At 42.8% G+C, this 13,966-nt stretch overlaps 1 protein-coding gene across 1 annotated transcript in view; it reads left to right on the top strand.

Annotated features, from left to right (window-relative positions):
• ulk4 (unc-51 like kinase 4) overlaps window positions 1-13,966 on the top strand; it is a gene marked incomplete at its 5' end in the record, with an annotated part of 283,649 nt that overhangs the window by 204,757 nt on the left and 64,926 nt on the right. The window contains one exon of the mRNA XM_083662080.1: window positions 1,644-1,749. Within this exon, the coding sequence (XP_083518206.1) occupies window positions 1,644-1,749 (106 nt within the window). The remainder of the gene's footprint in view (window positions 1-1,643; window positions 1,750-13,966) is intronic.

The following is a 13,966-nucleotide window of genomic DNA, read 5'->3' as shown; positions in this document are numbered from 1 at the left end:
GTTTAATTGATCAAATTTGGCTGGGTGGTTAATTACACATTTTTATCTGGCGTGACAAACTCAAAACACATTTTGTTTTTTGTTTCCAGTGGTTTTAAACATTTATATTAGCCACTAATATCCAAGCCAATTTCAGTCTGACTTTAATTGTAGGAATATGTGTATATAGTAATATAATAAGTGTAGTAATAAGTGTATACATAGCTTATCTTTAACTGCAGTCACCTATACTGTATATAAAGAACAAATAAATATGAAATTATAATCAAACTTGATCTCATAACGTGCCTTTGCCTGACATAAAAATCCAGGACAGTGGGTCAAGGCTGATGTCATCATCATCATAGTTTTGTATGTCCTAAATTAATATACTTAAATCAATGTACTTTTTTTAAACCCACAGTTTCAAGTATATTAGTCCTCTTTATGGCTTATTAGGCTGTATGTATTACATTTAAACCAAAATTAATTTGCTTTCTTATGTTGTTGTTAAAGACATACAGGTTGTTCTAGGTGTGATTTGCTGTCACTGTCTCAAGCTACTGTACATGATGAGTACCAGCCAGGCTTATCAGCTCATACACAGATCACCCTGATGTGCACAGACCCCGCAGGCAGAACTGGTCTATCTCAGAGAGGATCAGTTAATGAAATGAGGGCAGGAGAGAGGGAGGAGGGTGCAGGGCAGGAGTAGGGAGAGAGCGAGAAGAGAGGAATAACAGCAAAGTACAGAATAGCAGGCCTAAGCTCTGTCACATTCTTTTTGTTCTATGTGTTAGAATAGCAGGCCTAAGCTCTGTCACATTCTTTTTGTTCTATGTGTTAGAATAGCAGGCCTAAGCTCTGTCACATTCTTTTTGTGCCAAATCCACTCCATCTCCATTATCACAGGACACAGGTCATAACTCCAACATTCTATAATTGGCTGAATTAATTTGATCTTTTGCTTTACATTGTGCCCTCATAATGATATACTGTATCACTGTAGGTAGAACATCGCATCTCTCATCTAATCTCCTTTCAAATGTGTCCCACAGGAAGAAATATTTGGCAATTTTCCTAGACGCCTATCAAATATTCATGTAATATATTATTACAAAGTATGAAAACATGATTGATCTGTACTAACAATGAAAAGACCATTGTAAAATAGATCAGGTGAAGACACAAATGAATCATTAATGAATTTGAAATACTCTGTATGGTGTGCATGTCCAATACACTTGTTGCTGGTATGAACATTATAATAAGAGGTCCCAAATGAAAAAGGCTTTCATCATAATTATTAAGATTAAGAATAGTACAGTTATATAGTTAATAGTGAGTTATAAAAATCACAATATACTAAAAAACTAAACATAAACAAACTGTCGTACTTAACTTCCACTGCAATTAAACCTTTACCGTATCCTGTAGCCAGGCACACCAACATGTGTGACTTGTCTAATAAATGCTGCAAGCACACCGCTTTTAATTGACCGGCCACTATTAGAGGAAATACAGTAAGGTATCACGATTAATTTGACAATGATATATTGATGTTTGAAACATGTTAGCAACAGGTAACACCCTTTAATATTGGACTTGCAGTACTTTGTAACCTAACATGTAACCTAATTATCTCTGTCTCTCGCTGTCTCTAGGCCAACAGTAGCAATGTCACCAGTGGCATGGTCCACAATGCAGTAGCCTTGCTATGTAATCTGAGTGGAGACACAGTCTTGGACCTGGAGCCCCTGTACCAACAAGGTAGGTCTGCATACACTATAGATGGAGAGAGGGATGGTTTAACTTTCCCCAGCTTTGAACAAAAAATCTTTCTCTTACAGTTTTGTGTTGTCGTCTCTAGCACTCAAGTACTCGATCACAATGAATCGTGAGTGAGTGAGTCAGTGAGTGAGTGCGTCAGGGTAGGAAATTAACTTTTTTTAACAAGGGCTTTTTTTTGCCCCTGTGAAATATGTTTCAGGGGCATTTTTGATCAATTCCAGGGCATTTTTTTAAATCAAATGTTGGGAAATACCTTGCCATAGTTCTATGTTGCATGACAGACCTATATTCAATAACTTGTATCCAAGTGTATTTTATTTCTAAAAGTAAGCAAAAATAGACAGCTTTCATTGAAACAAGCTGAAAAAAGATCAAACAACTGTTAAGCCTATATCCTTATTTCTCTACTCTTTCCGTTGCTTCTGGGGTCACCACAGTAGGCATCAAGACATTTTTAATGGTTCACGAGCCAAACAGTTGAGCACCACTCATGACTAAATTAAAATTAGGGATGCACCGATTGCAAAATTCTGGGTCGATACCAATTAGTTGTTGTTGTTGTTACTTAGGCTATTCCCCCTTTTGTGAAAAAAGAATCTTCATTATAAACAAATAGCCATTCACACTATCTTTGGATGAGCATAAATTCAATCATACAAATTTAATTATGAAAGAAACAACCATTAATATAACACTTTTCCACGGGCCAAAGATTCTTGTTTGATAAATAACTTTCAAAGTGTTTTTAGCCTGCTATACAACTACCTACTCAACGTTGAATGTCTCAGATTACCAACAGCGCTTAGCAATGGTGGGTTTTTATTTTGAAAATGTTCTCTTTTTACAGTCTCTAGTTTTCACACAGTGTTTTATTTTGAAAGTAATGGACGGACGTATTGTGTAGTTGTCATCTCTAGTTTGATGCTATCGGGTACACAGTGAGTGCAGCCAGAACACAGAATTAAATGGAAGAAACTTCTCTCGTCTTCCTCCATCACGGACCAACTCCTGCTCTTTGTTTAATGATGTGCATGTGGATTGTGTTGTTGATGGACATGCACACGCACACATTCATCATTATCCCGTCGGGGAAACCTGTAGCCTACATGCATGCTGGATTGATTGACAAATGCCGGCAGCCACGGTGTGAAAAGGAACATTTAGCAGAAAGGGGAAGAGTGTGGTTTGGTCTTAACGTTACTGTCTGTGTTCACCACCCTGTCTCTGTCGGAGTGCCCGGGTGATTACTACTGATGCGAGGACACGCTTTGCAAACAGAAAGTCTCCTTATTTTACAGGGGCAAAAAAAAAGCCCCCGTCACCCCAATTCCAAGGGCAATTTCAAATTTTTTAGGGGTAAAAAGCCCAGAGCTCCAGCTAATTTCCGGCTCTGGAGTGCGTGCGTGCCGCCTGTCTGTCATTGAATGTGCGATGTGCATTATGGGTCAATTATTCATTAAAATGACATGGAAAGTCCCTTCTTTTTCAATGTGTGGGATTATGAATTTAATTAGAATTAGATTAAGTTTAGTTTAGCGTAAGTGTGTGTGTGTGTGTGTGTGTGTGTGTGCGCGCGTGTGTGTATGCGTACATGCGCCCTTGCATGTGTGCGTGAGCATTTCAGGCCACTGTAATTGCTCTCTCAGCAGCAATGAAAATAACACACCACTCTGATGCAATAATACACCTCTCTTCTCAACTTTGTGTTTGGGGCTGTCTTCATCCCTCCATCTCTCTTGTCTTCCTGTGTCTCATTCTGTCAGTCCATCTTTTCCACCAACCCCTCCTACCCCCATTTCCATTGGGTCAGCAGTACAGCAGTTCAGTAGTCAGCAGCATTATCATCCAATCAGCTCTCCTCTCAACAGGAAACTGTCAACCCAGCACTAATATTAGCTGCCTGGCAATTAACGATGCTACTGTATCTCCCTCTCTTCTCTTCTCTTCTCTTCTCTTCTCTTCTCTTCTCTTCTCTTCTCTTCTCTTCTCCTCTCCTCTCCTCTCCTCTCCCCCCCTCTCCTCTCCTCTCCTCGTCTCAACTCCTCTCCTGTCCTCTCTTTAAATCTATTGCCCTAAATTCTGCTGTATTCAACTTGTCTCCACTTCTCTGTTCCAATCTGTTCTACTTGACTCTCAGTTCGCCTCGTTCACTCATCTCTGCTCCCCTCCTTCCCTCTCCTCCATTGTAGGGTACTCTTTTCTTTTCTCCTCTCTTCCCCCCCTCTCTCTCCTCTCTTCTCCACCTCTCTTCCCTCCTCTCTCTCCTCTCTTCCCTCTCTCTCTCCTCTCTTCTCCACCTCTCTTCCCCCCCCTCTCTCCTCTCTTCTCCACCTCTCTTCCCCCTCTCTCTCCTCTCTTCCCCCTCTCTCTCCTCTCTTCTCCACCTCTCTTCCCCCTCGCTCTCCTCTCTTCCCCCTCTCTCTCCTCTCTTCCCCCTCTCTCTCCTCTCTTCCCTCTCTCTCTCCTCTCTTCTCCACCTCTCTTCCCCCTCTCTCCTCTCTTCTCCACCTCTCTTCCCCCTCTCTCTCCTCTCTTCTCCACCTCTCTTCCCCCCTCTCTCTCATCTCTTCTCCACCTCTCTTCCTCTCTCTCTCCTCTCTTCTCCACCTCTCTTCCCCCTCTCTCTCCTCTCTTAATCTCTCTCTCCTCTCTTCTCCACCTCTCTTCCTCTCTCTCTCCTATCTTCTCCACCTCTCTTCCTCTCTCTCTCCTCTCTTCTCCACCTATCTTCTCCCCCTCTCTCTCTCCTCTCTTCTCCACCTCTCTCTCTCTCCTCTCTTCTCCACCTCTCTTCTCCCCCTCTCTCTCTCCTCTCTTCTCCACCTCTCTTCCCCTCTCTCTCTTCTCTTCTCCACCTCTCTTCCCCTCTCTCTCTCTCTCCTCTCTTCTCCACCTCTCTTCCTCTCTCTCTCCTCTCTTCTCCACCTCTCTTCCCCTCTCTCTCTCTCTCTCCTCTCTTCTCCACCTCTCTTCCCCTCTCTCTCTTCTCTTCTCCACCTCTCTTCCCCTCTCTCTCTCTCTCCTCTCTTCTCCACCTCTCTTCCTCTCTCTCTCCTCTCTTCTCCACCTCTCTTCCTCTCTCTCCTCTCTTCCCCTCTCTCTCCTCTCTTCTCCACCTCTCTTCCCCTCTCTCTCTCTCTCTCCTCTCTTCTCCACCTCTCTTCCCCTCTCTCTCCTCTCTTCTCCACCTCTCTTCCCCTCTCTCTCTCTCTCCTCTCTTCTCCACCTCTCTTCCCTTCTCTCGGTTGCAGTTTCACCCTAGATCAGACTGGCGGTGTGGAGGGAGAAGGGAATGGGAGGAGGAGAGAAGAAGCGAATGGAGGAAGCGTGTATAATTGGCTTTTTAAGGTGTGACAGAGAGAGGAGGGGTGTGTGTGTGTGTGTGTGTGTGTGTGTGTGTGTGTGTATGTGTGTGTGTGTGTGTGTGTGTGTGTGTGTGTGTGTGTGCTGGGGCCTGTGAAATAGACAGCGAAGAAGAGCGAAGTAAGGAGATGTGTGTGCGTGCTCTGTGTGTGTGTGTGTGTGTGTGTGTGTGTGTGTGTGTGTGTGTGTGTGTGTGTGGAGATGAGGTTTATAATTGGGCAGATTTGCCTCCAACTGAGATAATACCCCCTGGGGAACGAAGACAGCAAGAGAGAGGAGCAAAAAAAGAGAGAGGCAGAAAGAACGGAACAACAGAAGACTGAAAGTGGGTGAGAGAGAGAGGAGGGATGGAAGAGATAAGAGAGGAGAAGATGAAGTCAGGAGAGCAGGACGGGGGTAAAAAGGGTGACAGAGGGAAAGAATGGGATACAGAGAGAGAGAGAGAGATCGTGGTGCAATTGGGTGAGAGGGTGGGGGAGGAGGGAGACGATGACATGAGAGAAGATAAAGTTAGCTGGATGGGAGGCAGATTGAGAGAGACAGTGGTGGTGATGACTTGATAGGCGAGGAAGAAAACCCTTAATATTAAATTCCCCCAAAACAAAACTCTTGTATTTTTTCTATGATGGTGGACAGTTCCATTTTAATTTGATCTCTCAACACTGGAAACTAGAAATCCCAGCCTCTAATGTGTGATTACATCAGGATACAAAGCCTGGAGCTTCTCCACTGACAGTGAACTGGAGACTGACTTTCAAGCTCATGGATGTGCAAACCTAAAAAGAATCATACCCAGGTGTTGAAGTAAACGCTGCAGGTGTGCAGGTCCCAGGATTGCAGGTCAAGTGTGCAGGTTCCAGGATTGCAGGTCCCACCCTTCTCCTCCACCCAACCCCACACACATCTTGCCCACACACATCTCTGTACAGACATCTTGCCCACACACATCTCTGTACATACATCTCTGTACACACATCTTGCCCACACACATCTCTGTACACACATCTCTGTACACACATCTCGCCCACACACATCTCTGTACACACATCTCTGTACACACATCTTGCCCACACACATCTCTGTACATACATCTCTGTACACACATCTTGCCCACACACATCTCTGTACACACATCTCTGTACACACATCTCGCCCACACACATCTCTGTACATACATCTCTGTACACACATCTTGCCCACACACATCTCTGTACACACATCTCTGTACACACATCTCGCCCACACACATCTCTGTACATACATCTTGCCCCACACACATCTCTGTACACACATCTTGCCCACACACATCTCTGTACACACATCTTGCCCACACACATCTCTGTACATACATCTTGCCCCACACACATCTCTGTACATACATCTTGCCCACACACATCTCTGTACATACATCTTGCCCCACACACATCTCTGTACATACATCTTGCCCACACACATCTCTGTACATACATCTTGCCCCACACACATCTCTGTACATACATCTTGCCCACACACATCTCTGTACATACATCTTGCCCCACACACATCTCTGTACATACATCTTGCCCACACACATCTCTGTACACACATCTTGCCCACACACATCTCTGTACATACATCTTGCCCCACACACATCTCTGTACATACATCTTGCCCACACACATCTCTGTACATACATCTTGCCCACACACATCTCTGTACACACATCTTGCCCACACACATCTCTGTACATACATCTTGCCCACACACATCTCTGTACATACATCTCTGTACATACATCTTGCCCACACACATCTCTGTACATACATCTCTGTACATACATCTTGCCCACACACATCTCTGTACACACATCTCTGTACATACATCTTGCCCACACACATCTCTGCACACACATCTCTGTACATACATCTTGCCCACACACATCTCACCCCACACACATCTCTGTACACACATCTCACCCCACACACATCTCTGTACACACATCTCACCCCACACACATCTCTGTGCATACATCTTGCCCACACACATCTCACCCCACACACATATCTGTGCATACATCTTGCCCACACACATCTCGCCCCACATCTCACCCCACACACATCTCTGTACACACATCTCGCCCCACACACATCTCTGTACACACATCTCACCCCACACACATCTCGCCCCACACGCATCTCTGTGCATACATCTTGCCCACACACATCTCACCCCACATCTTGCCCACACACATCTCACCCCACATCTTGCCCACACACATCTCACCCCACATCTTGCCCACACACATCTCACCCCACATCTTGCCCACACACATCTCACCCCACATCTTGCCCACACACATCTCACCCCACATCTTGCCCACACACATCTCACCCCACATCTTGCCCACACACATCTCACCCCACATCTTGCCCACACACATCTCTGTACATACATCTTGCCCACACACATCTCTGTACATACATCTTGCCCACACACATCTCTGTACATACATCTTGCCCACACACATCTCTGTACATACATCTTGCCCACACACATCTCTGTACATACATCTTGCCCACACACATCTCGCCCCACACACATCTCTGTACATACATCTTGCCCACACACATCTCGCCCCACACACATCTCGCCCACAAACACACAGAGCCACTTATAGAAGCGGCTGTACTGCTTAAAAAACCAGTCAGTGTGTATTTCATTCTAAGCAGAGCAGCCCAAGTATATTTTTCCCTATTTGTCCCTATCAGAGGCTTTTGGAACACCTTGAGTTTGGACTGAGGCTGGGTGGGCAGTGGGGTGCCACTTAATTAAAGTATGTTTGTCCCTTGCTTGGGCCATTATGAACAACATTTTGTTCAGCCGTATATTATGTATGTGGATCAACGACAATAAAAATCAACTTGAACTTGAATCTTAAGTAGCTACAGATCCCCTCAGAGACTCTTCAGGTCTACAGAACCCTCTCTGCGGGTCTTGAAAAGCCTTAAAAGTGTGAATTTGCGTACATGTATTTGAGATTCCTCTCCTGCAGGATTGAGCAGTAGCCCTTCTTGGTATTTCTTTTGGCCTTATGTTAAAAGTTCAAAGGATGTTTTTAAGTAATTTCTGCCAGGCTTCTTATGTAGTTCCTTAAATCGTCACTTGGATTCAGGCTATTTCCCCCAACAGCGTCCATGTGTGTCCAATCAATACGAACAGCCGCTGGCATAATTTATACTACAGAGATTTGTATTCCATATTCATGTTCTACATATTAGGAAGTGCCCAGGAGGTCACTGGATAGACACATTTACATAATGACAATCAATAAGACACTTCTGACAGTAACGCTGAGATGTTTTGCATTGTTCTGAAAACATACAGACAGGCTGGAAAACAGAGAAATAGACTTTGGTCATTTGCATGCAGTATGTGTAAATGCTATTAGTAAATCAGTAGCAGATGTATTTATTGTTCAACTATACTTGAAGCATGTTGAGAGGGTCAACAGGATACACAGATAGTGAGTGCATCTTGACAATATTACGCTGTTCTGACAGTCTCTTATGCAAGAGTCCCAGATACAGGGTCGGAAACTTTTCAATCTGGGACTTCAGCTCATTTGTTTATTTGTTTTTCAGGGGGCTCCTGGAAACACTGGGAATTTCCAACAGTTTGACTAATATTTAAATTCCAAATATAAAATTGTATGAATAAAAATAGGAATATGTGGCAACACGCATGGCAGAAGCTGTTTCTCAGACATGTCCCCACCAACTATTTGCTTTCCCATCATATCTGGAGCATGAACTCTAGTTCAGTAAACCTGCTTTTTAAAGCCCTCGACCTCCACAAAGGCTAGCATGTCACTCTGGCATATTGGGAACAAGTTGTTTGCTCTGGTCAGGCAGGACCACATCTAGTGAATTGTCATGTAAGATGTAGCTAATACAGCTCAACAGTCACGTGCCATCGTGACAGTGTTTGGTTCCGGAAGAGTAATTGCATTCCTTTTCTCCATCACATTTAGAAAAATCCTTATAATTTACAAACTGCACTGGCTGATTCAGAGATACTAATAAAACGGACACAACAAGCCAGCTTGGCAGCTTGCCGCTTGATGTGTGAATGAGTGAATGTAGGCACATTGTAAAGCTCTTTGGATAAAAGCACTATATAAATGCAGTCCATTTACCATTTACGGCATCTGAAATGTCACCTAGTCAGGGCAGAGCACCAGACTGGGAGCATTTAGAAATTCTTGATTGTTATGCACAAACTGTGGCGAGAATATGACTCGTTGCACTCGTTGCACTGCACACCCAAAAAGCACACTGCGCTCTGCGTGTTTCCAATAAGGTCACGCAGCATAAGTTAAATGCCGCGTTTAATGTAATGTAATTTTTTAACAATTGTTAAATTTCCAATCAGAAAACAGTTTTGTTTTGGATTAATTGTGCAGCCTTAATGGATGGGGGGTAGACAGCTCAAATGACATGTCACATGAACGTTGGAAAAGCCTTTTTGTTTACTCCCTGACTTGTCTGGCAGCAAGGATAGCAGCCATTTTGAACAGATAATAAAATAATAATATTATTATCTATATCTACATGAGCAATTATCTAGAATACAGTTTGCATCTGAGCAGACTCTATTGCCAAATCATGTTAAACAGAAGAAAATGTCTTTGTGTGACTGAACAGTTCAAAGTGTAGCATCCTGTTTATTTCATTATGAGGCAGTTTGACAAAGTAGCAGTACATCTCACTGACAGCAGGCTAGCTTAATAGCCTTCTGGAGTCTGCAGCATGTACACAAATACTCTCTCTCACACACACACACACACACACACACACACACGCACACACACACACCACACACACACACACCTACGCGTGTGTGCACACACACACACACACACACACCACACACACACACACACACCTACGCGTGTGTGCGCACACACACACACACACACACACACACACACACACACACACTCATGACACCTACATTCTAAATAAAGATCTACTGGAATAAAAAATAACACAGGATGTGTTGTCCCCAGTGCATACAGTGATCTCATTCTTTTGGTATTTAAGTTATCTGTTATTTTTACATAAAGAAATGTAAATTTGTGAAACTTTTGACTTACAGTATTGATAGGCACAGCAAGATAAAGTTAGGTTTCTCTGTTGTCCTGTCCACATTTTAATGTGAATTTCATATCAAAAGATAAATATCAGTGAAAATAACAGACTGTCGGCTTTTTATGATGGGTCTTCATCTGCCTGCAACCATGTTGAAACAGAGCTCGAGCTCCCTGTCTTAAACAGTAGGCTCCAAAAGACCAACTTTAGCTCACTGTCCCAATACCTGAGCTTTCAAAAGACTAACTTTAGCTCACTCTCCCAATACTTTGGCCATAAAAAGACCAACTTTAGCTCACTGTTCCAATACCTGAGCTTTCAAAAGACTAACTTTAGCTTACTCTCCCAATATTTTGGCCTTAAAAAGACTAACTTTAGCTCACTCTCCCAATACTTTGGCCTTAAAAATACCAACTTCAGCTCACTGTTCCAATACCTGAGCTTTCAAAAGACTAACTTTAGCTCACTCTCCCAATACTTTGGCCTTAAAAAGACTAACTTTAGCTCGCTGTTCCAATACCTGAGCTTTCAAAAGACTAACTTTAGCTCACTCTCCCAATACTTTGACCTTAAAAAGACTAACTTTAGCTCACTCTCCCAATACTTTGGCCTTAAAAATACCAACTTCAGCTCACTGTTCCAATACCTGAGCTTTCAAAAGACTAACTTTAGCTCACTCTCCCAATACTTTGGCCTTAAAAAGACTAACTTTAGCTCGCTGTTCCAATACCTGAGCTTTCAAAAGACTAACTTTAGCTCACTCTCCCAATACTTTGACCTTAAAAAGACTAACTTTAGCTCACTCTCCCAATACTTTGGCCTTAAAAAGACTAACTTTGGCTCACTGTTCCAATACATGAGCTTTCAAAAGACTAACATTAGCTCACAGTCCTGTGCACACATACACTTGCGCAATGATTTTAATTATGTAAATATTGTAATTTTTTTTATGATCATGTCACATGGATATGAATGTAATTATTTTATATGTCTGTGCTCAGTTATCTAATGTACCTTTGGTAATAATAATAATAATAATACATCAGATTTATATAGCGCTTTTCCTAGTGCTCAAAGACGCTTTACACTACAAGATAAAACAACTTTAAAGGGATAAACAAAGAAATAAAAAGGTGAGAGAGAAAAGAACTTCATGGGTTGAAAGCAAGGGTTAAAAGGTGGGTTTTGAGGGTTTTCTTGAAAGAAGACAGATTGTCTGCATGACAGATATAGCTGGGGAGTGCGTTCAAGACGGTGGGGGCGGCGAAGGCGAAGGCCCTGTCACCCCAGGTCTGGAGCTTAGTTTTGATGGGTTGGAGGAGGTTAGTGTCTGCGGACCTGAGGCGGCGGTTAGGCGTGTGGTGGTGAAGGAGGTTGGAGACTAATATTTTGAAGTGATTCCTGTATATGATGGGGAGCCAGTAGAGATTGTGGAGGATGGGGGTGATGTAGTCAGAGCGGCGGGTGGAGGTGAGCATGCGGGCAGCAGAATTTTGGACGTATTGTAGTTTTCTTGGAGGGTGTGCCATCAAGGATACTGTTGCAGTAGTCCAGTCTGGATGTGATGAATGCATGGGTCTTCATCTGCCTGCAACCATGTTGAAACAGAGCTCGAGCTCCCTGTCTTAAACAGTAGGCTCCAAAAGACCAACTTTAGCTCACTGTCCCAATACCTGAGCTTTCAAAAGACTAACTTTAGCTCACTCTCCCAATACTTTGGCCATAAAAAGACCAACTTTAGCTCACTGTTCCAATACCTGAGCTTTCAAAAGACTAACTTTAGCTTACTCTCCCAATATTTTGGCCTTAAAAAGACTAACTTTAGCTCACTCTCCCAATACTTTGGCCTTAAAAATACCAACTTCAGCTCACTGTTCCAATACCTGAGCTTTCAAAAGACTAACTTTAGCTCACTCTCCCAATACTTTGGCCTTAAAAAGACTAACTTTAGCTCGCTGTTCCAATACCTGAGCTTTCAAAAGACTAACTTTAGCTCACTCTCCCAATACTTTGACCTTAAAAAGACTAACTTTAGCTCACTCTCCCAATACTTTGGCCTTAAAAATACCAACTTCAGCTCACTGTTCCAATACCTGAGCTTTCAAAAGACTAACTTTAGCTCACTCTCCCAATACTTTGGCCTTAAAAAGACTAACTTTAGCTCGCTGTTCCAATACCTGAGCTTTCAAAAGACTAACTTTAGCTCACTCTCCCAATACTTTGACCTTAAAAAGACTAACTTTAGCTCACTCTCCCAATACTTTGGCCTTAAAAAGACTAACTTTGGCTCACTGTTCCAATACATGAGCTTTCAAAAGACTAACATTAGCTCACAGTCCTGTGCACACATACACTTGCGCAATGATTTTAATTATGTAAATATTGTAATTTTTTTTATGATCATGTCACATGGATATGAATGTAATTATTTTATATGTCTGTGCTCAGTTATCTAATGTACCTTTGGTAATAATAATAATAATAATACATCAGATTTATATAGCGCTTTTCCTAGTGCTCAAAGACGCTTTACACTACAAGATAAAACAACTTTAAAGGGATAAACAAAGAAATAAAAAGGTGAGAGAGAAAAGAACTTCATGGGTTGAAAGCAAGGGTTAAAAGGTGGGTTTTGAGGGTTTTCTTGAAAGAAGACAGATTGTCTGCATGACAGATATAGCTGGGGAGTGCGTTCAAGACGGTGGGGGCGGCGAAGGCGAAGGCCCTGTCACCCCAGGTCTGGAGCTTAGTTTTGATGGGTTGGAGGAGGTTAGTGTCTGCGGACCTGAGGCGGCGGTTAGGCGTGTGGTGGTGAAGGAGGTTGGAGACTAATATTTTGAAGTGATTCCTGTATATGATGGGGAGCCAGTAGAGATTGTGGAGGATGGGGGTGATGTAGTCAGAGCGGCGGGTGGAGGTGAGCATGCGGGCAGCAGAATTTTGGACGTATTGTAGTTTTCTTGGAGGGTGTGCCATCAAGGATACTGTTGCAGTAGTCCAGTCTGGATGTGATGAATGCATGGGTCTTCATCTGCCTGCAACCATGTTGAAACAGAGCTCGAGCTCCCTGTCTTAAACAGTAGGCTCCAAAAGACCAACTTTAGCTCACTGTCCCAATACCTGAGCTTTCAAAAGACTAACTTTAGCTCACTCTCCCAATACTTTGGCCATAAAAAGACCAACTTTAGCTCACTGTTCCAATACCTGAGCTTTCAAAAGACTAACTTTAGCTTACTCTCCCAATATTTTGGCCTTAAAAAGACTAACTTTAGCTCACTCTCCCAATACTTTGGCCTTAAAAATACCAACTTCAGCTCACTGTTCCAATACCTGAGCTTTCAAAAGACTAACTTTAGCTCACTCTCCCAATACTTTGGCCTTAAAAAGACTAACTTTAGCTCGCTGTTCCAATACCTGAGCTTTCAAAAGACTAACTTTAGCTCACTCTCCCAATACTTTGACCTTAAAAAGACTAACTTTAGCTCACTCTCCCAATACTTTGGCCTTAAAAATACCAACTTCAGCTCACTGTTCCAATACCTGAGCTTTCAAAAGACTAACTTTAGCTCACTCTCCCAATACTTTGGCCTTAAAAAGACTAACTTTAGCTCGCTGTTCCAATACCTGAGCTTTCAAAAGACTAACTTTAGCTCACTCTCCCAATACTTTGACCTTAAAAAGACTAACTTTAGCTCACTCTCCCA

This window comes from Poromitra crassiceps, assembly GCF_964638095.1.
Source record: "Poromitra crassiceps genome assembly, chromosome: 1".
NCBI lineage: Eukaryota > Metazoa > Chordata > Actinopteri > Beryciformes > Melamphaidae > Poromitra > Poromitra crassiceps.
Note: the sequence above shows the minus strand (reverse complement) of the source record. Positions and strands in the feature narration are given on the sequence as shown.